At 36.8% G+C, this 27089-nt stretch overlaps 3 protein-coding genes across 6 annotated transcripts; 2 read left to right on the top strand and 1 right to left on the bottom strand.

Moving 5' to 3' along the window:
- On the top strand, positions 1-4341 carry LOC109152624 (polyadenylate-binding protein RBP47-like). 2 transcript variants are annotated; one of them, XM_019300262.1, is made up of 6 exons: positions 1-630; positions 1969-2449; positions 3202-3266; positions 3347-3477; positions 3557-3653; positions 3899-4341. In XM_019300262.1, the coding sequence occupies exons 1-6, from the start codon at positions 217-219 to the stop codon at positions 4064-4066; spliced, it is 1356 nt and encodes a 451-aa protein (XP_019155807.1). In that variant the 5' UTR covers positions 1-216; the 3' UTR covers positions 4067-4341. The 2 variants fall into 2 exon arrangements, with proteins under 2 accessions (XP_019155807.1, XP_019155808.1); XM_019300263.1 differs by lacking the exon at positions 3899-4341 and adding an exon at positions 3834-3883 and having other exon boundaries at positions 3557-3690.
- A 10480-nt stretch (positions 4342-14821) lies between these two features.
- LOC109153296 lies at positions 14822-17936 on the top strand. Of its 2 annotated transcripts, none has more exons than XM_019301183.1 (11): positions 14822-15042; positions 15156-15304; positions 15578-15679; positions 15763-15879; positions 15944-16231; positions 16313-16653; positions 16726-16825; positions 16913-16972; positions 17064-17147; positions 17242-17358; positions 17509-17936. In XM_019301183.1, exons 2-11 carry the CDS (start codon positions 15239-15241, stop codon positions 17812-17814), a joined length of 1581 nt encoding a protein of 526 aa, XP_019156728.1. In that variant the 5' UTR covers positions 14822-15042; positions 15156-15238; the 3' UTR covers positions 17815-17936. The 2 variants fall into 2 exon arrangements, with proteins under 2 accessions (XP_019156728.1, XP_019156729.1); XM_019301184.1 differs by having other exon boundaries at positions 15156-15308.
- Positions 17937-18037: 101 nt separating this feature from the next.
- On the bottom strand, positions 18038-26001 carry LOC109153295 (gamma-tubulin complex component 5). 2 transcript variants are annotated; one of them, XM_019301181.1, is made up of 17 exons: positions 25862-25997; positions 25143-25284; positions 24784-25047; positions 24558-24655; positions 23915-24077; positions 23722-23832; positions 22610-23548; positions 21840-21992; positions 21651-21750; positions 21369-21463; positions 20078-20269; positions 19902-19958; positions 19755-19826; positions 19383-19481; positions 18991-19122; positions 18650-18823; positions 18038-18531 (listed from the first exon to the last, which is right to left on the bottom strand). In XM_019301181.1, the coding sequence occupies exons 2-17, from the start codon at positions 25245-25247 to the stop codon at positions 18379-18381; spliced, it is 2907 nt and encodes a 968-aa protein (XP_019156726.1). In that variant the 5' UTR covers positions 25248-25284; positions 25862-25997; the 3' UTR covers positions 18038-18378. The 2 variants fall into 2 exon arrangements, 1 of the variants encoding a protein (XP_019156726.1); XR_002049491.1 differs by lacking the exons at positions 18038-18531; positions 18650-18823 and having other exon boundaries at positions 19012-19122; positions 19383-19476; positions 25862-26001.
- Between the last annotated feature and the right edge of the window lie 1088 nt (positions 26002-27089).

The raw sequence follows: 27089 nt of genomic DNA, 5'->3' as shown, positions 1-27089 counted from the left end.
AGCCTCCATCCTCATTCTCCCCCTCTCTCTAACTGCTCCAGATTCACCTATACGTATACTATATCTATATCTATATATCTCTTCTTCATCTATACACACACACACACATATATATATATACCTTTCTTGTTTATATATAATTATATATATATATATAACATACAGGGTATATAATAATATAAGCTTAATTCCTGGGTTCTGTGCGATAGAGAGAAAATGGAAATGAATAATGGTTCCGAATCGCAGCCGGAGAACAAGGCAGCAAAGGTACAGACAGAGCAGCATAAGCCGGCGCCGTTGCCGGCGGTGGCGGCGGTTCCGGTGGCCGCAGCACAGCAGCAGCCGTGGGTGCCGATGCAGTACCCTCCGCCGCAGCCGGCCATGGTAATGCAGCACCAGTTCATGCCGGCGGCGCAGCCTTACCCGCCTCATTACATGCCGTTCCAGCACCCCCACCACCACCACCCCATCTCGCCCACGGCGCAGGTGGCTCAGCCGCCCCTGCGCCACCACCAGCAGGGCGGCGGCGGTGGAGGATCCAACGGTGAAAACAGAACGATCTGGGTGGGCGACCTCCACCATTGGATGGACGAGGATTATCTCCGCAACTGCTTCTCTACCACCGGAGAGGTCTAACTTTGATTCTCATTTTCTTTTATCTCTCCTGCATTATTTATATATACATTTAATTTATTAATCACTGTATTTAATTGTGCGGTATATTCGTATATAAATTAATTATGTTGGCTGCGAATCTGGGTGTTCATTAATACTAGTGATTGATCTGAAAATTCTCAAACTTTTTCCCAGTAGTTATCTGGTATTTGGGAATTAATTACCATAATTAAGAACAGGAAAAACAATTAATTAGCCTCATTTGGTTTCTGGGAGGTAGATTGTGGGGCCTACAGAGGATCGACCCCGATAGCCGTGTGTTGTAGGCTCTTTGTGGGCACAGATACTGGTCCTCCATCTAATGGGTCACTGAGTCACTGGTCATCCCTCTTAATGGACCGTTGGGTCACTCTTAATGGACCGTTGGGTCACTATGATTTACCGCTCCACTATCTTGTCGTGTCAAGGTGTGGTTGTGGCCTGTGGGCAAGGAAAAACAATTAATCAAGTATATTATGCATATATATATATATATATATATATATATATATATATATATATATATATATATATATATATATATATATAACTCATAAAGTTACCATCTTTTCTTGAAAAGCATAAACTTTAGCCTGCATCAGAGCAATTTGATGATGGGAAGTGTGATAGTTTCACCTCACTTCATTGCATACATAATGGCAATCTTTCTTGAATATATTTGCAAGCTAAAAGATTCTGTTCTTTCACTATTTTGTTTCCTTAAAAGGAAAGAAAAAAGATTCTGTTTTCTCCATGCATAATGTAATACATGTTCATAACAAAGTTTGAGTCTTTCAGAGTATGTTTGATATTGTCTTGTGCCTTCTCTTCTAAAAAGTATCGTTTTTCAGTAGACGGGAGTGATTACGAGGTTGATTTCAGTAATTTGAGATTGTAAATCGTTTCACTTACTCCCTGCAGATTTTGGTTTACATTTATGCTTTTTGAATGGTTGTGTTTATTGAGGAGATTTGATGAGTACAGTAGTTAGTTCTTTAAGAAACAAGCTAGAAATACGGTATCTATCATGGTAAGATTGTAGTTTTGATAAACGGGAGATAGCAATCGTTATCTTTCTTGTGCAACCAAGTATGTTAGAGCATAAACTTTCTCTTGAGAAAAGAAAAAATGCGGAATTTTATTGTTGTCGATCTTTGACAACTATATATGGCCCTGTTTGGTAAAATAGCTGTTAGTTGTTAGCTGATTGTGTTAATTAGAGGGTATAAATAGTTCATAACATTAGCTGATTGTAGAAAAGTGTTTGGTAAATTATAATTCTTGCTGACATTGAAAGTAATCATTTGAATGCAGGTTACCTCGTTGAAGGTCATTCGAAACAAGCAGACTGGTTTCTCGGAGGGGTATGGTTTTGTGGAGTTCCTTTCACACGCTGCTGCAGAGAAAGTTCTGCAATCGTATGGTTGCATGGTGATGCCTAATACGGAGCAACATTTCCGTTTGAATTGGGCGACATTTAGCATGGGCGAGAAGCGTGCGAATAACGGGTCTGATCTTTCCATCTTTGTAGGAGATTTAGCTGCTGATGTTACTGACACCTTACTGCTCGATACGTTCTCTAGTAAATATCCCTCTGTTAAAGCTGCTAAAGTAGTCATCGATGCCAATACCGGTCGGTCTAAGGGTTACGGGTTTGTAAGGTTTGGAGACGATAATGAGAGATCGCAGGCCATGACTGAAATGAATGGTGTGTATTGTTCGAGCAGGCCTATGAGAATCGGTGCAGCTACTCCACGGAAATCATCGGGATATCAACTGCAACACGGTGCACAAGGTAGGTTGTTTATTACTCTGCATTATTATTAGTATTATCATCGTTATTGAGTAAATTTATGTTTCTTCCCTATAGTGGCATGGTTATAAGTGACATACTAGATTTTACGTTTCTTTCCCTATATCGGTGAAATTGTTAAGCTGAATAGGAAATGGCCATATATCTACTAAGTCATTAAGTCACCGTGATTTACATCCTGATCACTACCAATTTGCCTATAGTTGGCCCCGTCTGCTGAGTCATTGAGTCACCGTGATTTACATTCTCCCAAATGCTCTGTCGGGCCGGGGTATGGGGGCCCTTGGGGTTGGGGATTCAACCTTTTGGGTGAAGGAAACGGGCATATCTTGGATTGGTTCTTAGACTTCTTGTAATTGGAAAAGCTACACCGCCAATTAATGCACGATCCTAATGACCTCTCATTGCTTGATTTCTTAATGAAGTAGATCTTCTTTACTATTTTGATATGATTTAATTTGTATTCCCATTCTTTACAAGATATTGGATTTGTCATTCGTTATTTATGAATTCCGAAGTTTGATTTCACAGTATATTTTGCTAGTGATCTGGTATGAGAACATATATCACACCGGTTTTCCTGCATTGCAAGCTTGTTTTCCTGACACAATTGTTCAGATCGTCATCTCGACCTTATTTTCTCTGAATTACAGACATTCAGACATTTATGGTAGTCGCCTCGTGACTCGAATTTTGTTGAAACTGATACTCACTTTTAAAAATGGTTGTGGTAGGTGGATACGTGAATGGTTCTCCAGCCCGTGGATCACAATCTGATGGAGATTCTACTAATACGACAGTTCGTGGCTTAGCTTCTTATGTGCTTTTATTTCTTCTTGTTTTTTTGGTCACTTTTTGGGTAATAATTTGCCATTGCAGATATTTGTTGGGGGCCTCGACCCAAATGTTAGCGATGAAGATCTCAGGCAGCCTTTCTTACAATATGGCGAAGTAGTTTCAGTTAAAATTCCAGTTGGGAAAGGATGTGGATTCGTGCAATTTGCCAACAGGTGTGTTTTTGTCTATCCCGATTAATTAACTGTCAGTTTTCTGGCTTAAAGTATATTAGTAACAAGTATCGTTTCGCAGAAATGATGCTGAAGAAGCATTGGAGAAGCTGAAAGGTCTCGTGATTGGAAAACAGACAGTTCGCCTTTCTTGGGGGCGAAATCCAGCGAACAGACAGGTTTGTCGATCTCCCCACTTTTCTTCTGTGGTCTTACGTTTTAACCAATGTTGAAAAAATCACTAGGTGCCTGGGGACCGCCTAGAGTGCCTAGGCTGGCGCCTAGGAGGCCGACCGCCTAGCGCCTAGGCGCCGATTAATCGGGCCTATCGGCGCCTAGGCCCGATTTTTGCAACACTGGTTTTAACAGCTCTCGATCAGGGACTATTAATTGATGATTTACATTCCCCTGAACTATTTTACAGTCGAGATCTGATTTCGTGACCCCGTGGACTGGTCCATATTACGGGGGACACTTCTATGATGGTTATGGTTACGCTTTCCAAGTGCCCCATGACCCGAACATGTATGCTGCTGCAACGACATATGGTGCTTATCCAATGTATGGCGCCCACCAGCCACAAGTAAGCTGAACCTAACGCCTGCACGGGAGCTTCAAAAGGACTGGCTATTGTGCTCCGATCTTCTTGATTCCAGAATCGCGACCACCGGGCAATGTGAGCGACATCTTTAGTTATATCTCTACCAAAAAAAAAAGGAGCTGGAACTGAGTTTTGACATGAACATCTATCCATGAGAAGTAGTTCGATCTATATCTAGCGAAATCAAATCGTATAATCAAACATTGACTATGAAGTTTGGACAGTTATTTTTCATTGAAAATAAATGAATGATTTTGAAACCACCATTTTCCATGGCTCCATGAAGCAAATGGTGCATGCATGGCATGTGTTGAGCTGTGCTGTGCAGAAAAAGGTTAACATCTTTTCCTCTTCTTCTGTCATTATTCACCACTGCAGTTATTGGGAGTGCATGTTTGATTGTGAAATATGCATGTTTTCTGTCATCTCTTCATCACATGCATTGCCCCGCGGGCTAGCTTAGTTAGTTCAATCAATCACCTTAAAGTCTCACTTTAACTACAGTGTAGGGTTTGAGTTTTACTAGGAATCTAGGTGGTCATTGGAAGACTTTAACATATCAAATGAGATGAAGACCCTTGCATAGATCAGAAAACTTAGAGGGTCATTGGGAGACCTTGACCGATCAGATGAGATGAAAACCCTGTTATACAGAGTGTACAGTCAACATATCATATCAGATGTGATGAAGATCCTTTCATAGAAAACTTAGAGAGTCATTGAGAGAAAGACCCTTTCTAAATTTAGAAGGTTATTGAGAGACCTTGATCGATCAGATGAGATGAAAATCCCATTATACAGAGTGTACAGTCAACATATCATATCAGATGTGATGAAGGGTGAGGACTCTTGCATAGAAAACTTAGAGGGTCATTGAGAGATCTTGATTGATCAGATGAGATGAAAATCTTATTGTGCAGAGTGTACAGTCAACATATCATATCAGATGTGATGAAGAGTGAGGACTCTTGCATAGAAAACTTAGAGGGTCATTGAGAGATCTTGATTGATCAGATGAGATGAAAATCTTATTGTGCAGAGTGTACAGTCAAGAGTACGTGGAACCTGAAATTATTTGTTTTTATGATCCTCTTTAACTGTGGTTTGGGGTCTATTTTTGTGCATGCATGGTGCCAAGTGCCAAAAGTGATCCATGGGAATACAGGTATGCAGGGACCATTACTCTTTTGTAAACTAGTTCACATTGTTTCATCACTGTCATCTTAATTGGACCAATTATTTGTAGCTCCGCCACAAATCCAGTTATTTTTAAGCTCACAAGTTTGATACACTCTCAAGTGGTCAAGACCACTTTTAATGACTGATTGTATTAGTCTGGTCTCTTTATGTTTTTCTGTAGTCATTTCATGTTTCCCTCAATTGTGTCGGAGAAAAAAAAATGTTTTTCTGTAATCATTTTATGTTTCTCTCAATTGTGTCGGAGAAAAAAAAAATTATATGAAACAAGATTGTACAATTCGATCTCTCTAGGTTTGTGGTTAAAAATGGTGAATAACTTGAAGTGACTCTAAGCCTTGAGAGTTCATAAAAATTATGTCCTAAATCTTGACTAAACCTTGTGTCTTTGGATGAGATGGCGTTCATAGTGCACCAACCTGTGGTCAGATCAGGAAAAAAAAAAAAAAAACCATCAAATGCTCGTTTATTATAAATGCAGACTACTCCAAGGTGGACAGTGCAATATTTGTAAATAATAAAAATACTCATTTTATTAAATCATACTCATTTTTACTTATACTAATCATTATATTTATTTTGAGAAATGGCATTTTTTTCTCCTTAAATTATATGCTTATAACACTTTTCTCTCTAAATTATTCATATATTTACAAAAGTGTTGTAAAAATTAGCCTAGGCACCAGGCACCCCTATGCCGAGGTGATTTCAACCCTAGGCTGCTTTTAGACAGATGACCGACTAACTGGGCCGACTTGGCCAAGTTGAACGCCTAACTCGGCCGAGTCGGGCCCCTAACTCTACCAAGTTGGTGCCCAATTCGGCCAAGTAGTTTTTTTTGTCTGCTCAACTACACCTCTGATCTTCTATATTTCTCTAGCCATGTACTTAACTAACCATCTAACATATATGCAGTTGACTAGTTTGGGGATTATAATAGTCTAACAACTCCTAGCCTTGAGTGGAAAAAATAGAGACGATATACTCGGATTACTCGACCGCCTAGGCGCTAGGCGCCCGACTAGCGCCTAGCGCCTTTTGCAACATTGATCCACTAGTCCCTTCAATTATTTTAAAAGTGGCGGGTTTTATCCTTGATATATTAAATGAACATTTTTACTGTTAAAATAAATTTTTCATTTATTTTTCTTCAACAAATTATTGTTTATATGTAGGGATGACCAGTGAACCGAACCGGACACTATAGCAACCGAATCGAAAGGTCCGGTTATGATTCAAAACCGTAACCTAATATTTGAGTTTCGGTTTATTAAAATAGCGAAGCAAAAAAATTAGATCCTGAACCGTGAACCGACGGTTCAAAATCAGAACAACTACTAGGAATTAGCTTAAAATTAGATTTATAATATTTGCAAATTGTGTATGTTCTTTTCGTACTTATTCTGATTCAATCACAACAACTACTAGCATTAGCTTAAAATTAGATTTATAATATTTGCAAATTGTGTATGTTCTTGTCGTATTTATTCTGACTCTCACATATAAGAATATACCGCGATCCGGTTCTAATTTTGAATCGTCAATTCACAGTTACGGAACCAGCTTGAACCACTGGTTCAAACTTTAAAAAAAAAAATTTAAATTCAACAATTAATGTATTTTTTTTCAATTCGGAACAGGCAATTCCAGTTCACAATTTTAATAAACTAAAACCTAAATTTTGAGTTCTTGTTCTAAATTGTAACCGGAACCTTTCGGTTTGATTGTTACAATGTCTGGCTCCACTTAAATCAAATTGTATTCATCCATACATATAAGCAATAATTTGTTGAAGATTTTCATTTAACATATCAATGAGAAAAACCGTCTCTACCTTTTAAAATAATTGAAGGGTTAATATGGATACATAAATAATTGAGAGAGAAAAAAATGCTATAAATATATAATTCAAGAAAAAAAAGTATCATTTTCCTTATTTATTCATCTCAAAAGGTTGATTCCCTATTTATTATCCAAATATATTGTATCATTTTGTTGTTATTGGACCACAAACAGAGCTATTAAGATTCAGATCTATTTATGGATTCTAAAGTTAGTTTTAATCATTCCTTTGACTAATGCTAATTATGTATAGTATTAGGTGAATGTTTGTTTTTTTCTTTTTTCTTTTTTAGTTTTTACTAAATAGCGAAGCATTATATTAAAACTATACAGAGTTATTTTTTATTTTTGTTCTAGATTTTTAAGTGGTTGTTCACTTTAAAGTTCTTTTTATCAGAATATTCATGTTTGGTTCTGGTATTATTGTGGCATGATCATTTTTGTCCTTTATCAATAAAAAAGTTTAAATATCGTTAAATACAATGACATTTCGGTCTTCAATTATGGATTTTTTAAAAAAAAGTGGGTCAACCTACTTTGTATAAACAAGATTAAAATATTTTTGTATTTAACGACATTTCAACGATTTTGTTGACGGGAGACTAAAAATGGTCTTGCGACAATAATACTAGGACTAAATAATGATATTTTGATTAAAAAATGACTAAAAATAAGTTGTCACTTATAAATATAGGACAAAAAATAAAATTAACTCAAACTAAAAATATTATTATTTTAAAATAATGTCTTACCATTTGTCTTACCGATCCTTATTCTCAATCCAATTACAGACTCTAAAGTCCAATTTCGACTATTTTTCAATGGTCAAAAATTTTAAGTGTTCGAAATTGTTGCCTCATCAACCTGATAAAGTTTTTTGTTTTTTTTTTTGTAAATGATAAAGCTTATTAGTAATAAGTAAAAACATTAAAAATAGGGAAAATGGCACTTTTTCTCCTGTGTTATATGCTTATAGCACTTTTTCCCCTGAGTTATTCATGCATTCACATTCGCCCCCTCAATTATTATAGAAGTGGCGGTTTTTCCCCCTGATAATATTAAATGGACATTTCTATCCTTAAAACAAATATTTTATTTATTTCTCTTCTTCACCAAATTATTGCTTATACGTAGGGATGACCACGGTTCGGTTCGAACTGAACCAAACACTATAGCAATCAAATTAAAAAATTTCGGTTATGATTCATAACATAACCCAATATTTGGGTTTCCGTTTATTAAAATCGTGAACTGGAAAAAAATGGATCCTAAACCGTGAACCGGAGGTTCAAATCGGAACAACTACTAGCAATAGCTTAAATTAGAATTATAACATTTGCAAATAGTGCATGTTTTTTTTCCGCATTTATATTGACTCTCACATATAAGTATATATAATCGCGATTTGAGTTTTATTTTGAACCGTCGGTTCACGATTTTGGATCCAATTTGAACGGTTGGTTCAAACTTTCTTTTAAATTTTTTTTTTTAAAAAAAAATATTCTAAATTTAACACTTAATGTATTTTATTTTTTCAAATCGTGGTTATAATTTGTTGGAGAAGAAAAATAAATGAAATATTTATTTTAAGGGTAAATATGTCCATTTAATATATCAGGGGGAAAAACTACCACTTAAATAATTTAGTGGGGAAAAGTGCTATAAGTATATAACAAAGGGGGAAAAAGTGCCATTTTCCCTTAAAAATATTGTATTTAACAGATGTAATAAGTGCCGACAGGACGAAATTAAAAAGCCAATTTTGCAAGATTTTTTCTAACATAGCATTGAGGAGATCTTAGTCTCTTAATTAGAACTATTTATAAGTGAGATTTGTAAACCTTTTTTCCCCTTTTTTTGGCATTTGTTGACTATAAATATATAAAATATGATTACAAGTATTGTGTGAGTTAGGCCTCTCACGTGAGGCATATAATACTTTATAGTTAAAATATAATATTTTTTTATGTACTCATAAAAAGTAATACATTTTGGGGGTGCAAGGCGTCGAGTTGTGCCTCTTCGTTGCCTTTTGGGTTTCTTTGTTTGGTTTGTTGTTCTTCGGTTCTTGTTTTTTTGACCTATTTTTTTTTAGATTGACAGGGAGGGGGATATTTTGAAAAGAAAAATGACTGCCCTACCGCTAGAGGGACCATCTTGCTCTCAAACGATCGTTCTCAATGGTCTCCTCCAAACTAGGAGGGCAATGCTCAAGCTCTCTCCCGTCCCTGTTCATAAGCGCGCCCATATTTACAAGGGCATCTGCACAATCATTCTGCTCTCGAACAATGCAGCAGAGAGTAATCTTCCAAGGAGCAGCCTCGAGGGTGCTAAGGAGATGTTGAGGATGAATAAACCTCATCGTCTTGCTCGATCTCTTGGAACCTAAAGTATCTGGAACCAAGGCTGATAATATTTGTATTAAGTTGGGCTTTGAAGACTGGGTTAGGGTGGAAGGGAACGTTATGCTGTACAATCGTGTGCACCATACAACGTCGTTTTGACATCCGACTTTAAAAAAAAAAAATTAATTTCGATTACCGTTAACAACGTTATGTCGTGCATAATTTGAACTATATAGTTCATTCATTCTGGATATATAGTTCATGTTGGGTAATATGGTTGTAAAATCCCAAAATAATAATAATCCTACGGAAAGATTAATATTATATGGGAAAACAGAAACTAGGAAGGAAAAGGTTGAGTGTTTGGGATAAAGGCTTTAGCACGAGTTCGAACACAAGGTTCTTTTCCTTAAAACCTTATTTGCTACCTCCCACAAGTGCTAGGAGCGTTGTAGCCTAGGTTTCCCAGGATAAAACGTGCTACGACTCTTTGTTTAAGCACCTAAACAAAGAGCCCGGCGAACAAAACAAAGCTGGAACACAGCTGGGGAAAGAAGAGAGTAGAAGCAGAAGTTTTGAAGCTGAAAACTATACTGGAATTCCTTCGTTTTTCTCACTGTGTCTGTAAAATGCTTCTGCCCAACCTCTTCTTTATATAGGGCTCGTTGGAAGGGATAGCATTGAACATGGCAGTAAATTGGGATTAAAACCAATAGTGTAACACCTGTAACGGTCACCCACTAAGTAGGATTAAACTCAGAATTTAAAATTGGAATTAAAACAGTATTAATTCCGTAACAGATGAGGTTAATCTGTACAACGGGCTGAACTTTCGGGTTTCAGACCGTTGGGGTGCAGGTTCACACGAGAGCACACGGACCAGCAACACGAGAGTACATCTCTCGTGTGCACTGTGGTGCAACACGAGAGCAGTGCAGAGTGCACTGCTCTCGTGGTCACAGATGCACGAGAGTTGTGCTCTCGGTGCACCACAACCTCTCGTGAGCATCCACATTGGTTTTTTCAATTATCTCATGTCCACACTAGCTATTATCTCATGAAGGGAAGATTTAATTCTGAATTCTTCTCCCCACAATATCCACAAGTGTGGATGCTCTAAGTGACTATATCCACGACATTCGTGCCTGCAGGTGCCGGCGCACGCGAGCTCGGGCTTGATTTCAAGCCTTTTGATGTCCTCTAGTTGGATTTTGATTTGCACCCCCCCCCCCCCTCCCCCCCGCGCGCGAGAGAGCCTCTATACTATACAATTCTACAAGCTTGAAAAGAGCTCATGTATATAAGGGGGGCAAATCTTGTTTCCAAACCAATGTGGGACAAAGTCCTACATTTTCCCTTCATTTCCCAACTTAAATGGGTCTACTTTGAGAATCAATATCTCATTCACCCATTATCCGTTTTGAGCGTACAATATATCAATCTCTTCGTCTTACTACGAAGAATCCGAATCCACTTTGACCCGACCCAAATCGGAAGTGGACCCCACTGATAATTGTACCACAAAATAGCCACTTAATATGCCATTTTAAGCTAATTTTTCCAACAGTTCATTCATTCTGGATATATAGTTCAAATTAATTATACACAACATATAACGCCGTTAACGGCACTCAAAACTGATTTTTTTTTTTTTTAAATCGAACGCGTCATTTTTAATCAAAACGACGCCGTTTTTGTAACTGTATGCACACTGGATAATTTGCGAGGTGTACACGGTTACACAGCATAATTTGCGAGGGTGGAAGCCACTGGATTCAGTGGCGGCATATAGGCCTTCTGGCATGATACGATTAATGTTCACGCGTTTTTCTTCTCTTTCAACTCATACAAATATGACCAAAAAAAACCCAACTTTAGGTTTTATCATGGTGCTCTTATATGCTGCATATTTGTACGAAGAACCAACTAAGTATAGGCCACAATTCTGTAGCAGAAATTGTCCAATGTCCCAAACATAATCATATTGATTCACATGTTCATCTTTTACCCACTCTTGTCATGTCAATTTTCACATCAATAAACTATAATTATGCCTTAACTTTTATTTTTTTTACAAATCAAAATTATGTATGTATAGCTTATGATAATCTTTAATTTATATAATTTGTAATTATAATTCTATAACGTTTATGAACAAATTCGTTAATTCTAACAAATGAAAAGTTTAATAAAAATATTCATACTCACTAAATAAGTGAGATTCTTTTTTTTTTTTAAAGTAAATCACATTAGAAAAATTATGTACAACTTCAACCGATAAGGTGTTAAGCAAGAATTTTTTTAATATAAAAATCATATTTCATTCATTCGACCATAACATTCAAGGAATAACTTCAATTTTTTTTTTATTGATGTTTAATGAAATTTGAACTTAAAATTAATAAGACACTTAACGTAACTTAAATCATCCGACTCACTCTGATATTTTCTAGCTTGTTAGTATCGAAAAAGGCAACAAAAGGAGACAACATGATCATAATTCATATCAATTCACTCCGTATATAGAACTTACGGTCTATATATCATCCTGTATTAACTAAAAAAATAATTAAAATTCGAACCATTCATACATAATAATCTAATTCTTCTCCGATCCCCCCCCCCCCCCCCCCCCCCCCCAAAAAAAAAAAAAAAAAAAAAGTTGAATCCCAAAATTCATTCGCAGGGTATTTGGAATGATGTAAATCACGGTGACTCAATGGCTCAGTAGACAGGACCGCGCATAAGAAATTTGCCCACTTTGGATATTATCCACATACTGTCTCGATGTTCGAACCTTGGTCTCCTTTCCCAAATAATGCATACTGAACCAATGAGTTAAACCCGTGCGAGCTAAGCTACATACATAATTTAATTCTTTTACGGACTGAATGTAACACATCGCCCGCAATCACTCTCATCTTGGCTTAATTCTTTTTTTTTTTTTTTTTTTTTTGGAAAAAAGTGTCAAATAGACCCCTAAACATTATACGAAAGTGCAATTAGGTCCCCAAACTTTAAAAAGTTCAATTAAACAGATAAACTTATCATTTTAATGCATCCAGATTCAATAGACAATCACCTACTAGTAATACTCGGTAATTAAATTTCATATGGTTCAATCGGATCAGTCGTCGTTCTTCCTAGAAAATATGGCAACCAAGCATCACCTCCTCCTCCAAGAAGAAGGCGACCAATCACCTTCTTCCTAGAGAATGAGGCAGTTGGTCGCCAACAACCGTTTTGGGTTTCCGATGATCCTTATTGATATAGTATAGTTACTGGTAACCTATTGGTTACCTGCTAAGTGGACTTATTTGATTGATTTTATGAAGTTGAAGTACTTAATTAGTTGCACCTTTTAAAGTTTAAGAGCTTAACTGCATTTTTATATAAGAATTCTAGGGTGTATTTGACAATTTTCTCTTTTTTTTTTTTTTTTTGAGTGTCCATAATTAGAGTGAGCAATTAATTAAGAGAAACATAGGACCCAGAAAAGACAGGTCGATGTTTACTAAGAGCCAGCAGTTGGTTCTCTGGCATTTGATAATTGTAAAATAAGACAAGCTTTGTAACATGTGGCTGCTTTTGCCCTTTTATCATCCCATACCATACCCATTATATTGCACTGTGCTTTTGTTCTATTTTGGCCTCATCTTCAATTCAATTCTCACTTAAAGTTAAACATCTCCAGAAACCCATCAAAGAATCCATGCATGTTCATACCAGGTCCACCATATAACCATTACATTACATTGTGGTACATACATCCTTTGACTTGTGATCTATTTTATGATCCATCATTTTTACATTGGGGCATGCAATCAAATCAATACCCAGATTCCATTCCACCAGACTTTCAGGCCATGCATTATTGTTCGGATCTCATCTTCATCAAAGAGTGCAGTTCAATATTGATAAGAATCTAGGTTTGTTAAATGAGTATTTCTATTATGAGAAAAAATAATATAATTCCCAGGAATCCAATGTCTTAGTTTATAAGGTTCCAGTTCCAAGTTCGACTCTCTGTGAGGTAGAGTTGTTTATTCATTTTCTTAGTTTGAACATGTCAACTATGGTAACATTTACCTCTTTCGCTATTTTTTACCCGTTAAAGTTACACAATGAATTTTACACAGAATTTTAATAGGAGCTTCAGACTTTTCCGTAAATCAAAACTAAGATCTCTTTGGACAATTAGTGGTCGTTTTATCTTAGCGATGACACGCGCGCACAAAAAAAAAAAAAAAAAAAAAAAAAAAAACTAGGTAGGGAAAAATAGGACCTAGGTAGTGCAAGAAGTACAATGATTAGGATGAATGTGACTGTGTTCACGAATTTTAATAATAACCATTGAAATCTTTCAAAAAAATTCATTGAAAAGGAAGTGTCCTCGGATGCGTACAATAAAAATATAATACTCGCTATATAATTTCATTTCGTTTTGCTTTTTTAATTACAAATCCTACTCCGTATAACACTTTTTAATTAGTCTAAAAAAAAAACAAAAAAACAAAGGGAGCGTGATATTTTTTTTCTTTATTTACTCAATAAAATCATGACATATAATGCGCAAAAATACTCTTTGAGAATACACTATAAGATATGATTGGTTCATATATATAAGTCCTATAAAATGAACATTACAATGTTATATCCTCTCATTTAGTTATGTGTAAGACCACTTTAGATAATGTTAGATTTCAAAAGTTCATCTTAGTTTTTTTTTTCTTTTTTGTAAACCTTTGGAGTTTTGTTGCTTCCAAATTCTTCCTAAGTTATTTTTGATTCTCGATAATATTACATCTGCTCAAAAATACTCTTTGACTTAAGTAACATCTAAGTAATTTCTTTTTATTTTATAACTTAGGCGTCTTAACTATATCCTAGAACCTAGACCTAAGAACCCGCTCCCAGACCTATGAGTAGGTAAATTAAATTTGCCTAGCTTTGAGCCTCACACTAAATTGTACTCTTTTAATTTGTGCAAAAGAAGTCTAACTCTAACTCTAGATCAAATTGATGGAACTCATCTCTAGATTGTCCGTGCTACTCATCCACTGGACCACGGCCCTAGGAGCATGCAAGTAATTTCCAAACCAAACGATAGCGGTCCACACATCCAAGGGCATATTTGGAATAAGGAAAATATTATTTCTACCCCCAAATTATACTCTTTCATAAAATTTTGATATTGACATTTACCTTGGAGCCCACAGGACGAAGATAACTAATAATCCATTGTGACACGAGGAATAAAAGTAAGAGAAATATAGATCTTTGGAATACTACTAAAAGTGTAAAACAAGGCAAAAGCCAAAAAGAAATTAAAGACAGAGGCATCTGTTGAGATGAAAAGGTGAATACTCACGTTAACTCATGATGACACAGTAAGATGGGCTGTCTCCTTGCGTACACCACTTTTCTAATGCCAAATTCTACCACAACGCCGACTAATATAAACCCCTTCAAATTAAAACACACCACTAATATATATAAATCACAATACTTTGAACAGTATAACTAAATTTGTCTGGTTAGGGACAAAGATGATACCATTACCTGCTGCTCCCTCTACCCAGAGTGTGTATTTACAGATTAACGTTTAAAAATTGAGTCTTTCTTGAGAAAAGGGACTCATTTTTCACTTGGAACATTTTTATTTCCATTCTTGAACTTCAATTCTGGTTTTCCAGGTTTGCCATTGCTGTGTGTTTGTTTCTGCAATCTGCCCAGCAATGCAATGAGTTAGTTCATCCCTGTGAAGGTGGAAAGAAAGATGAACAATGGTGGCAGGAGTAATTTGCAGCAGGCCATCAAAGCTTCTCCTATCAAGCATGAAAAAGTAAGTGGTATTAGTAATATTACAATTTAGCAGACTGACTGGGAGGCTGCTTGGGCGACTCGCAATTTATCCATCCCGCGACTTTTGGGCAGGGGTTCTGGGGGCTTAGGATTAGTCTAGCGTAAGCCGGAAAACTAATAAATAGATAATCAATTTAGCAGAATAAGAAGTTGCAGATTTTGGGTATTTTTTGTTGATGATCTGCAACTTTGAATTCTTGAACTTTTGTTTGCCATTGTGGTAGCTAGATTCATCATGTTTTCTTGAGTGCAGAAAAAATGGGAAGTCCAAAGTGACAAGAGAATGTGTGCAGAGAGGCCAGCTGCAAGTAGGAGAAAAGCAATGGAAGAGAGAAAAGTGGCACTGTTACAAGAAGTAATTAGAGACTTCTTTTGTTCCTTTTTCTTCTGAATTGTGTGTTGAATCCAAAATGCAGTGTTCTTGTGCAAAATCTGCAGGTTGATAAGCTAAAGAAGAAGCTCAGGCATGAAGAGAATGTTCACCGAGCTCTTGAGAGAGCCTTCACAAGACCTTTGGGAGCTCGCCCTCGCCTGCCCCCTTATCTTCCATCTGCTGTAAGTATTTTTTATGCTCACTCTTTCACATTGAAGGCTCAAACCTGATGTGAACTTGCATTAGACGCTGGAGCTTTTAGCCGAAGTGGCTGTATTGGAGGAGGAGGTTGTTCGGCTCGAAGAGCAAATCGTGCATTTCAGGCAAGGATTATATCAAGAAGCTGTCTATGTTTCATCGTCCAAGAGTAATGTGAGCAATGATGGGCCATTGAAGGAGAATCACTCGTGCTTTTCAACGACAAACAACCACAAACCGCCTAATTTGAAAGCCCAAACTGTCAGAACTCACGTGAACAGACTTCCCATCGAGCAAACATCAGTGGAGAAGCGTTTAGATCTGCAGAGAGGACAGGTGAATGTATAGATCAATCGCTTTTGCTGTGCTGACATGGGTTTCTTTTGCGTTTTAATGAGTGTCGAGTTTCTGTTCCAGCCAGATGGGAAGATTGTGGAACACGGGAGAGCAGAAGAGAGGGATTTTGTCACTCGGGATAGAGAACCATCCCGAGATTATAGTCCAAACGAAATTTCTGAGAGCACTTTGAAATGCTTACTGAATATTTTCTCGAAAATGAGCTCCAAAGAGAGGTGGAGTTCAGCAGAAACACTATCGTCTCTTTCGGCTCTGGCTGCAGAGTTTAAGGACCCCTACAACATTTGCTCAAAGTTTGGAAGAAGAGATATCGGTCCATATAAGGACTTGTTCGTTGTTGAAGCTGCATCGATCAATCCAAACCGATCAAGAATATCTGTTTTTCTGGTTAATAGATTGAAGTAAGTGTCCAAGAATGTCTGAATCAAGCTTTTCCCCACTGCCTGTTCTCAAATGTTGCTTCGATTTTGCAGACTTCTCCTAGAGAAACTTGCATCAGTTGATCTGAAAGGCCTCTCTCACCAGGAGAAGCTTGCATTCTGGTTAAACATCTATAATTCATGCATGATGAATGTACGAGGCGTTTTCCCTTTGAATATATTGATTCGAAATGTGATTCTTTTAGAGAACGAAACTCATAAGAGAAGAGTGTTGTTTCAGGCATATCTAGAGAACGGAATTCCTGAGAATCCCGAAATGGTGGTGGCGTTGATGCAAAAGGTAACAACTCTTTGTTTCCCACGAGCATTCAAACGTTTGATAATCGTGCCATGTTCATGATGACATTCATTCTGCTGTAAATTTCTTCAAGGCAACCATAAACGTTGGAGGGCACTTGCTCAACGCGATTACCATTGAGCACTTCATTCTAAGGCTGCCTTACCACTCGAAATATGTAAGTCATTTCAGACCGTTTTCTTAAAATCTCTCGGACACCGTTTCTCTAGCTGCAACTAACAACTCATCCATTTGTAATGGACTCTCACCAGGTTTTTTCAAAGGCTGCAAAGAACGATGAGATGACAGCACGTAGCCTCTTCGGTTTGGAGTTCTCCGAGCCATTGGTGACCTTTGCCCTCTCTTGTGGAAGTTGGTCATCCCCTGCAGTAAGTTAACAAACATAACTGAAAAAGGATAAGAGTGACAAGATTTCGATCAATGCTATGTTGAGTCTTACTATCAGCTTAAACTTTTAGTTGAGACAGAACGCATCATTCAATTCGCTGTTATTGAACTGAAGCTTTGTTTGATAAAAGGTGAGAGTCTATACTGCATCCAAGGTCGAAAGCGAGCTAGAAGTGGCGAAAAGAGAGTACCTGCAGGCGACGATTGGGATATCGAGAAATGAGAAACTGGTGGCAATACCGAAGCTGTTGGACTGGTACTTGCTCGATTTCGCCAAGGATATGGAGTCACTGCTGGATTGGGTGTGCCTTCAGCTGCCAACTCACCTGGGAAAAGAAGCAATTACCTGTCTTGAGAGAAAGAATGATGAACATCTTTTGCAGGTTCTCCAGATCATGCCATATGAGTTTAGTTTCAGATACCTCATAAGCATATGAATCTTGTTTTGCTTTGGTTTTCTTCATTTACACTGATTCAAAAGCTTTCAAGTTAGACTGTCAATATATATAGAAATAGTAGAGGTGCATAAAGTGATTGAAGTATATGTGATTCTTTTATCTGAATGAAACTAATCTAGTGTTGAGCACATCTTTCAATTTGATATCAGAGCAAACAGAATGTCCCGAGTTCAAAGACTCTACTTTTGAATTCATCCAGTGATACAAGAACACATCTTTCAATTCGATATCAAAACCATCAAAATATTCCGAGTTCAAAGACTCTACTTTAGATTTCACCCAGTGATACAAACAACAAATCATGTTTAACTGCTCTTGAGAAATTAGATGATGAACCCTATGGCAGTAAAGAACTCATGTTTACTTTTTCCATTGATCAAACCCTACAAGAATTTCACTACAAACAGCAATTCGTGTTTTCACCGCGGATGGGTTGTTGAGAAATTTGATGATAATCCCTGTGTTATGATGTACTGTACAAACAAAAAAGAACTGCCATACATTCGGTATCCACAACAATCACGAAGACATTCTTCCCGTCATTTACTCTTTCTTGACTGGAAAGGCTTTTCCTGACTTGGAAGATGCAGTTACCAGCGTTCCATTGTCAGACATATAGTAGTAGTTGTAATTAATTCTAGTAACCAAATCGGCCAAATGAGGAAACTGGCCGACGTTGAGCTTGAAAGACAGAATCTGCATTTGCAAAATGAGTAAATATGTCATCAACAGTGCTATTTGTGTACTTTGATGTGTTGAACTATAACTTATAGTATATAAAGCATTATAGAAGTAGCGGAGATAAAAGCAGTACCCTGAGAAGGAACGCTATGCAGTCATCAAATTGTCGATCAATCCTATCTACTTCCATCTCACATCTTGCCTTGATAGCTGAAACAGTTCCCCCGCTGTTCAGAGTTTGCTGTATGGAGTAGAAGTCCAGGGCAAGTCCAAGGATACTGTTGATTCGGCTAGCAATCAGTGCCCACTGGAGAAGAAGAAGAAGAAGAAGAAGAAGAGACCATTAGAAACTCTCAACGCCTCGTGTTCTAAGGGCTTGTTTCCAAAGACATAATTGGCAAGGAGAAGAAAGAGAAATTCAAGCTTCTAGAACAGAAAGGATGGCGAAAACAAGAAGATGCAGAGTGTACAAACCAGCTTGTCTGGAACTACAAAGCACTGCCTCTGTATAGATGACAAATACGCCTCGTGTACTTCGATGACTTCATCCAAGGACGCTGCTGCAGCCATACCTTCACAGAGCTCCCTCCATGCACTGTGATACACCTATTAAGGTTCACATGACTAGAGATCCTGAGAATCTTAATTATTTAAGCTTCAAAGATAAGGAACTAAGTGTGAAAGGTTGCAAATCTTCTCAATCCATACTCGTATAATGACACAAATTTTATAGTGCAAACATTTTATGGATGCTGTAAACAGCATTGCTCTTGTTAACTTATAGGTTATAGCAAAGGTCAAATATGTCAACATGTAACAGGAAAGCCAGAAGAATATTGGGCATCTAACAGAGGAGAAGCGATTACTCTGTCCATCACATATTGGTGAAATGCATCAACAAAATGGAGAAGTTTTTGTTCCAGTAACCAGTGGCGCTTGCAATTAGCTGTTGCAGTACTTCTATCCTACAAGACACAGTAGCAATGTGAAGAACTAAAAGATTGATTCAGATGTGACTATGTGAGAAATTTCACCAGACATCGAAAAATAATAATAAAAATAAAAATAAAAATAATAATAATATAATAATAACAATAATAATAATAATAATAATAATAATAATAATAATAATAATAATAATAAGTTGATTTGATAACTGATTACTAAATTGCATGTTCAGATTCAATTCACTTCCATCACACATAATTTCCAGTGAAAGAGGATATCGTAAGAAAGACCTTCAACATCCATCTTCGTGCCTTATCAAGGACAAATTTTGCCCGTCTGATCTTCAATAAGAACCGCATTACCTGTACAAGATATGAGAAATAGCTAAGAAGAAAATAAGGTGATTACACCAAAGAGCAAGAAAGTAAAAGACCTACCCGGTTGTATTTCTTTATTGCCTCAAAATTAGCAATAAGTTCAAGTGGCCAAGAGACCTGTTAAAAAAAAAAAAAAAAAAAAAAAAAAAAAAAAAAAACCAAAACAAAAAAGTTAGGGAACTCCAAAAGTGCATCAGAAAGAAGCAAGGCCATCAATGCTGAAAGCATAAACACACCTTGTATGTGAATGTCAGCGAATCAAGGCCATCAATGCCAAAGTTCTGACCTCGACTTATACGAGGGGTTAAAGTAGGAACCGCTAAATTATTTTGCTCATCCTCAGTTGTAGTAGTATTTCTTGAGATTGACACAACCAGTGAATCTGGTGTATTTAGCAGTATGGCATCAGCAGAGTTCCGGATTGATTCCTGAAAGCAGTTGGTGATGAAATTTCAAAAAACACACATTCAACAGAGATTGTTTATCATGTAACCATTGTACATATCAGCCACAGGAAGGAGAATAGGTGAAACTGGCTAGAGTCAGAACTTTCCTTTTTTGCGGTTAGCAGCACTTTTTTAACAGGTGAATGACGTAGATTCATTCTTGTATTTTACTGCTCAATGTGGCTGACAAGAAATACTACTTTTGGACATTTCACCAAACTTTGCCACTCTACAAGTGAGGACATTTGGTAGGTCCAAAAAGTTGAAGGACAAAATTTGGTCAATTAATAGTTTATAACTAAAAGTGGAAATGTCACTATAGTAGAGGGACCAAAAGTTGTACTAACTCTGGCTTACAAATGAACATTATTAAGAGAGTCAAGGAAAACATTCGCTAAAATCAAAAGTGGAAAACACCATAAAGTTAAACCCAATGTGCAAGTTTCCAGCATGGCATGAGATCTGGGAATGAAGGATGTAGACAACCATACCCCTCTTTTCAAAGGGGTTGTTACAGGTAAGTACATGCCACTAACACCAAGCCCCTCAACCTTCAATTCATTGGGATAACAAGAATTCAAAAAGAGAATCTGTATTACCACATGGATCATGAGTCCTAAACTAACTTGGCATTGTATAACAAAAGGCAAAGTGAAACATATAAAAGGCAAAGGCCATGGTTATCAAGGCGGACTTTCTAGGCGAGATGCCACCGACCGCCTAGCCGATGAGTGTATATATAGAAACCGTGGAATCAGGTGAAAACCCCAGGATTGCTTAATAACAATACGGGAGTTTTCGTAAGAGACAAAGTAATTGTAGGAAAATTGTTCACCCTTTATTTCTTCTTCAACTAACCTTAAACAAATATGCAGAGGACACTACGACTAACTGCTGCAAAAACTACGTAAACGTGCATGCAATTTCCTACTATAGTGCGTTGAGCACTTATTGGTTTCCTAACCATGTGATAAAGACAATAACAACAATTAATAACTAAATGACAAACTAACTGACTAATTCAAAATATCCCATGCAACAGTCTCATCATCAGGGAACTATATTTAGCCAACAAACACACCTGTAATATCATGTTCAAATCAAATTCATCATCCAAAGATTCTCCTTTGTCTAACTTATTGAAAATCACAGTCAAGAAGTGCTGCAACAAATCACCTGGAGAAAGCAAGGTCCCAATCCTGTTAATAAAACTATCACTAACCAAACAGTAGTGACCAATAAATAAAAGTGAACAAAGCCCAAATATCACCGGGAGAAAGCAAGGTCTAATCCTGTTAATGAAAGCTAATACTAACCAAACTAATATTACGTATAGAGAGAAGCCCAAACTCTTAAGGTTTACCTGAACCTAACAAGTATATAGCACGTAAGACTCCCAGCTCATCTAGTAGTCTCCAATCGCAAAGTAATTTTGATAATATATTCCTGCCAATACAATTAGCCTGCAGCATGTAAAACAAGAAGGTCCAGGCATATTATATCTGTAGAAAATATAGAATCTGCAACAGATCTATATGATACTGCTAGCAACCTGTTTCTTGACAGAATTGATAAGGCACTCCTGAAGAATAACCACAGGAAGTGGAGTGCATTTTGGCTCAACATTCCCAATCCAGCTTAGAGTTCTTGATGGAAGAGTGCTATTTTTCTGGAAAGGTAAAACCTCAGAAAGTTGAAGATCTTCCTGTTCCAAAAACCATTGAAAAGATTCAAACTCCAATAAACAAAAATAAGGTACAATTGAACATTTGATCTTGAGAGCTAGTAGGCAAACATTAACCACATGGTGATTTGGTCAGGGAGCAGTAATTCAGGGAAGTAATTGCAAACAGTTACTTGGTGACCAACAAATTCAGTTATCAAAAACCAAAAGAATCAGGAATCCCAAAGATCTGTTAGAGCCTCTGACCGATTCACTTCAAAACTGCGCCTTATTGGACAAGCCATGATTTTCTCAATTGATTCTTAGTTTAAAGAGTAATATGCATCCCCCAAAGTACCAGAATACAAGCTTGATTATATTTAATTACTAATCAGTCATTTGAAATGTGCTTCTTTCCAAAGGGCCAATCTCAAGATTATATGAGACCCTGGCCACCCTCACCCCATGGTAATGGCGGAATTTGTGACCAACAATATGAGCTTAACTAGTTTTGATCATCAATAATACATAAACTTGAGCCTCCAGCAAATTATCAACTCATACAATAGATATATAGCCCAAGCTGAAATTTTAACATAAACAACGAAATGATTCATTTGTATTTTAGCACTGATAAGTTCACGAATAACAGAAAATACCTGAAAGGGTGGAAGCAGAGTTGGAAAGGGAAACAGCTCTTCAAGAAATTTAGCATCTTCCTCCAGACGAATACGTTCAGATTCACCAAACTGGGAACCAAAGGCATAGTTTGTATTTTTAGGAGTCAGCACAAAAGCATTTCCACTAAATATAGCAGTTCTTAATCCCTCATCATTTAAAGGGGGAAGAAAGAAGCTTTTAGATAAATTCAAAGTATCCCAATAATCTCTATTTCCAAGAAGACAACTTTGGCTCACTGTCATTGCTGGATTTTCAGGTACAAATGTTCTCTGAAGCCCATCTATTCCTAGTAAAGTTACCTTGTCCCCTTTCAGATCAAGACTATCTGCATTATAATTACCAGTGGATTGTAAATCAGCCTTTCTGTTCTGAGCAATTGTATGGCTCAAGAGCTTATACCATTCTTTATTGAAGCACATTTCTACATCAAGGGCCTTGTTCTTCTCAATTTCTTGATTAAATGATTCAAATGATGGACGTATTTGATTTTCCTGTTTGAAGTATTCAGAAATGTGATCCCCATGGCCAATAAGAGCTGCTAATGAGACACAAAAGATCTCTGACAAGGTTAAACCAGTGGTGCATTGGCCACTCCCTTGACTACTAACAGATACTAAGGATGATAACGGAGCATGTCGGATCAGCTGCAATGACTTTCCAGCAGAGACAATTGTCCTTGATATGCCTTTCATGAACAGGGGACATGCCAAACAATCAGTCCCCCTTGTTTCTTTCCCTTTCGCCAAACCAGATAAGGAGACCGATTCTCGAAGAGATATATCTTTTCTCTCCCTAGTTGAAGGTAAAGAATCACAAAGAACATCAAACTTCTCAAAGTTTTTTGATCTCAGCAAATAGCTTTTCTCCCAGAACTCAGCCTCATGAACTGTAACTGCTTTGTTAGCATAAAAGAACATCTGCAACAAGCAAAAAGCCGGCATAACTTTTGCATGTAGTGTGAGAGTAAACAACAACATAGGTATATTAGTCCTGAGAATGCTCAGTGTGAGTTCAAAGCTCCATGTGATATTACAGAATTTATCTTTTTCCTGTTAGGTGCTCCAAATAAGAAATAAAATACAAGAGTTACCTCCTCAAATGGATCATCAAGAATTCCCTCAAAAAGCCATGAATCAAGACCTTCAATATACGGCAAAAGACTCCCAGCAAACACTTGTAGTGTCATCCTATATGCATCCTCCTGAAAACACTTGATTTTATTTCAGTGAAAAACACATAATCTTAGGAATTTAGTTTCATAAAGGGCTGTGCTGTTTAACAACCTCACCCCCTTGCACAAGACAAACTTCAGTCAACTTGTTATAGAGATGGTTAAGAATATGCACAGAAATATCAGCAGCAGTTATAGAAGAATCTTGTTCAATGTAGACTTTTGGAATAGCTCCATGCACTATCTGTAGCAAATATTCAGCTCCTGCACACAGACTAACAGAGAAAAATTGCTGTCAAGAATTGTTGCAGAATCCAAAAAGATGAGGAACTCCTGCTTTTGCATAATGCATAATGGACCAGTGAAGAAAAGATAACACTAGATGAGGAGTCTTCTATTTGGTGGAAAATCCAGAAGGCACATAAAATGGTTGATGGCACACCCTGGACATTTCGGGGAATAAAAAAAATACAAAAAAAAAAAAAAAAAAAGAAGCATAGCAAAGACTGACGGCTGACAAAAGGAAGCCAGCAAGGGAGACTACTTGCAAATTGCAATTATAAATCTCAAGCACTCCTATTGAGTCAAGAACAAGTTAGCACTTAGCACCAATAGAAGAGAAAATCTGCAATAAACTCTGCCAGAAACTGAGGATATCTGGACAATATTTTCTCCAAATGACTGAGAGCAGGAGCTGTTATAAACTAGCTACTCCGTATTAACTATCAATACGTGACATAAATAAATTTACTGACTTCGATAAAGAATTTGATAATCCTAGGAGGGTTGGAGAAGTTCCACTGTTTGTGTTGCTTATCTTACTCTCCTCTTGCAAAGCAACATCCCGTAGCCTCTGCACAAAGAGATTATAGCAATATTTATGTGTATTAGGACCATGTGACTGCATGGACTTAAAACTTGAAAAGGAAAGGAACAAAGAAGGTAGAAATTGAAAGAGTTTGAATGCTAACAGATTCATACTCTAAGCCATGTAGAGATAGAGCATAGAAATGCCCTCAAAGTGGGTGGAGGAGCTCTCACAGATTTCTCAACCTTATTGACTATGATTTCTACTAGTTTTAAGCATGCTGCTGCATAAGTAAACTGATCGAGAATGAGATAAAGACTTGTCTGCGAAAGGTGGGAAACATATATCCCCTTTTTGGCACAAAATCGTTCTCCAGTATCATCCCAATAAAATAAAGAGCTGGAGAAACCCTGTAATATCTGCAACACTCCTCGCACCTAATACAAAGATAGATGGGAAAAAGATTTAAACGAACAGAATTATAGCATACTTTTATTACCCGTAAATGCATTGAAAAGATTATTCAACTTACTAGATCAACTTCATTTGTCCTAAGGGATGAGATTGGCTGCACAAAATGTAATCCACCAGAAAAGGAGCTATAAATTTTTTCTATCAAACTTGTAGAGGCTTCCATGTTTTCCACGGATGGAGTTAGTAGCTAAAAGTGAAAACTGCAAATAAGATGCAAAACATATTATAAGCATACTACTTACATAACAACAGACACACAATCTTGCTCTGAATAGTCATGTCTTATTAAATGCAATTAAGAAGACTTCGTGGAACACTTCATTTACCAATTTTATCAAGCAACTGGTGGGCACAAAAGAAGAAAAATAAGATTTTTTTTTTTCCAAACCATTAGACAAATGCGTCCTAAGAACTGCAGCTATTAGAAGACACACAACTCAAAATAGCCTCCAATAACCAAAAACACACACACACAAACATTCAGCTGAATTTAAATTTAAAACAAAAAATAAATAAATAAAATCAAACTTTGTACAGAAATTCTTCTAATATTTCATAATTAACAGGACACATTTTAACAATAGAGCGGTGTGTGCCCATAAAAAGAGATGATTAGTATTTTCTATACCACTCTTTAGAAATTTAACCAAAAAAAAAAAAAAAAAAAAAAAAAAAAAAACACCCAGAGTTCGAGTAAAAATGCAAGCTTGCAATGTTGAATTTCGAGTTTATTTTCTGCATATTAGTGATTGCATAAAAGAATTCGCGTGACTTTACCTGCGTTCACGAATTCCATGTAGAAACAGGCGGATCATTCGGAATTGGGTACCATCCAGTTAGTTCTCCAATTCGAACAAGTAGAGAATAAAAAAAGAGGGAAGATTTGGGTACATATGTAAATTACCGCCGTATGAGGGACTGGTAAAGCGAAAAAGAAAATACCATCTCGCGCCAATCTGTACTACAACTTTACAAGTTTATTTTTTGGCACAAGTGTCAAATAGGCCCATCTATTACGGCAAAGTGTTCAATTCCCACCATTAACTAAATTAAGTGTCAAATAGATCTATTTACCAGTTAAATTTGTTCAATTGGCCTTTTTTACAGGTTACCAACAGGTTGCCTATTAATTATTAAAATAAATAATTAAACAAATTAAACAAAAAAAAAAAAGAACAGCCACCGACTGTCCTCGCCGGTGGTTGCCATTTCAAAGACAGTCGTGGCTGTCTAATATGAGGTCCAGATCTGGACCTCATATTAGACAGTCGTGGCTGTCCGGCTGTCCTCGCCGGACAGCCACGGCTGTCTTTGAAATGACAGCCACCGGCTGTCCTCGCCTGTTCTCTCTCTTCTTCTTTTTTTTTTTTTTTTTTTTTTAATTTTAATTTTTTTAATTATTTATTTTTTTTGCAAAATTTTAATTATTTATTTTAATAATTAAATAGGCAACCTATTGGTAACCTGTAAAAAAGGCCAATTGAATGAATTTAGCTGGTAGATAGACTTATTTGACACTTAATTTAGTTCATGGTGAAAATTGAGCACTTCGTAGTAGTTGATAGGCCTATTTGACACTTGTGCCTTATTTTTAATATATCGCCTAAAACTAAATCTATAATCTATAATCTATAATATATTAAAAATGAATTTATATTGAGAAAATGGTCAAATAAACTCTTGAATTTTTTTTAAAAGGGCAATTAAGCCCTTAAACTTTACAAAAGTACAATTATACACTCGAACTTGTAAAAATGAATCAAATAAGTCTAATTTACCAGTACCCAATAGGTTATCGGCAATTATTGACGTTGACCGTCGCTAATTACTGTTCACCGCCGTTCAAAATTAAAAAAAAAAAAAAAATTTGGTGACTATTTTTTACAGGAGAAGATGACCGGACTGGTCTTCTACTCGTCTTCTCGAGTGGAGAAGACGACCAGATCTAGTCGTCTTCTCCGGTTGAGACCATCTGATTTTTTTTTTCAATTTTTGTATTTGCCAA

The sequence above is a fragment of the Ipomoea nil genome, unplaced genomic scaffold (genome assembly GCF_001879475.1).
Source record: "Ipomoea nil cultivar Tokyo-kokei standard unplaced genomic scaffold, Asagao_1.1 scaffold2480, whole genome shotgun sequence".
NCBI lineage: Eukaryota > Viridiplantae > Streptophyta > Magnoliopsida > Solanales > Convolvulaceae > Ipomoea > Ipomoea nil.
The sequence above is the reverse complement of the archived record's forward strand: the minus strand, read 5'-3'. Positions and strand labels throughout refer to the sequence as shown.

Coding starts and splice junctions, on each gene's coding strand:
- LOC109152624 (XM_019300262.1), top strand. CDS start 217: ATGGAAATGAATAATGGTTCCGAATCGCAGCCGGAGAACAAGGCAGCA. Junction 2,450..3,201: donor ACTGCAACACGGTGCACAAG/GTAGGTTGTTTA, acceptor TGGTTGTGGTAG/GTGGATACGTGAATGGTTCT. Junction 3,267..3,346: donor GAGATTCTACTAATACGACA/GTTCGTGGCTTA, acceptor TTGCCATTGCAG/ATATTTGTTGGGGGCCTCGA.
- LOC109153296 (XM_019301183.1), top strand. CDS start 15,239: ATGAACAATGGTGGCAGGAGTAATTTGCAGCAGGCCATCAAAGCTTCT. Junction 16,654..16,725: donor TTTCTGGTTAATAGATTGAA/GTAAGTGTCCAA, acceptor TCGATTTTGCAG/ACTTCTCCTAGAGAAACTTG. Junction 16,826..16,912: donor ATAATTCATGCATGATGAAT/GTACGAGGCGTT, acceptor GTGTTGTTTCAG/GCATATCTAGAGAACGGAAT.
- LOC109153295 (XM_019301181.1), bottom strand. CDS start 25,247: ATGGAAGCCTCTACAAGTTTGATAGAAAAAATTTATAGCTCCTTTTCT. Junction 21,464..21,650: donor TATATACTTGTTAGGTTCAG/GTAAACCTTAAG, acceptor TGCTTTCTCCAG/GTGATTTGTTGCAGCACTTC. Junction 20,270..21,368: donor ATTTGAACATGATATTACAG/GTGTGTTTGTTG, acceptor AACTGCTTTCAG/GAATCAATCCGGAACTCTGC.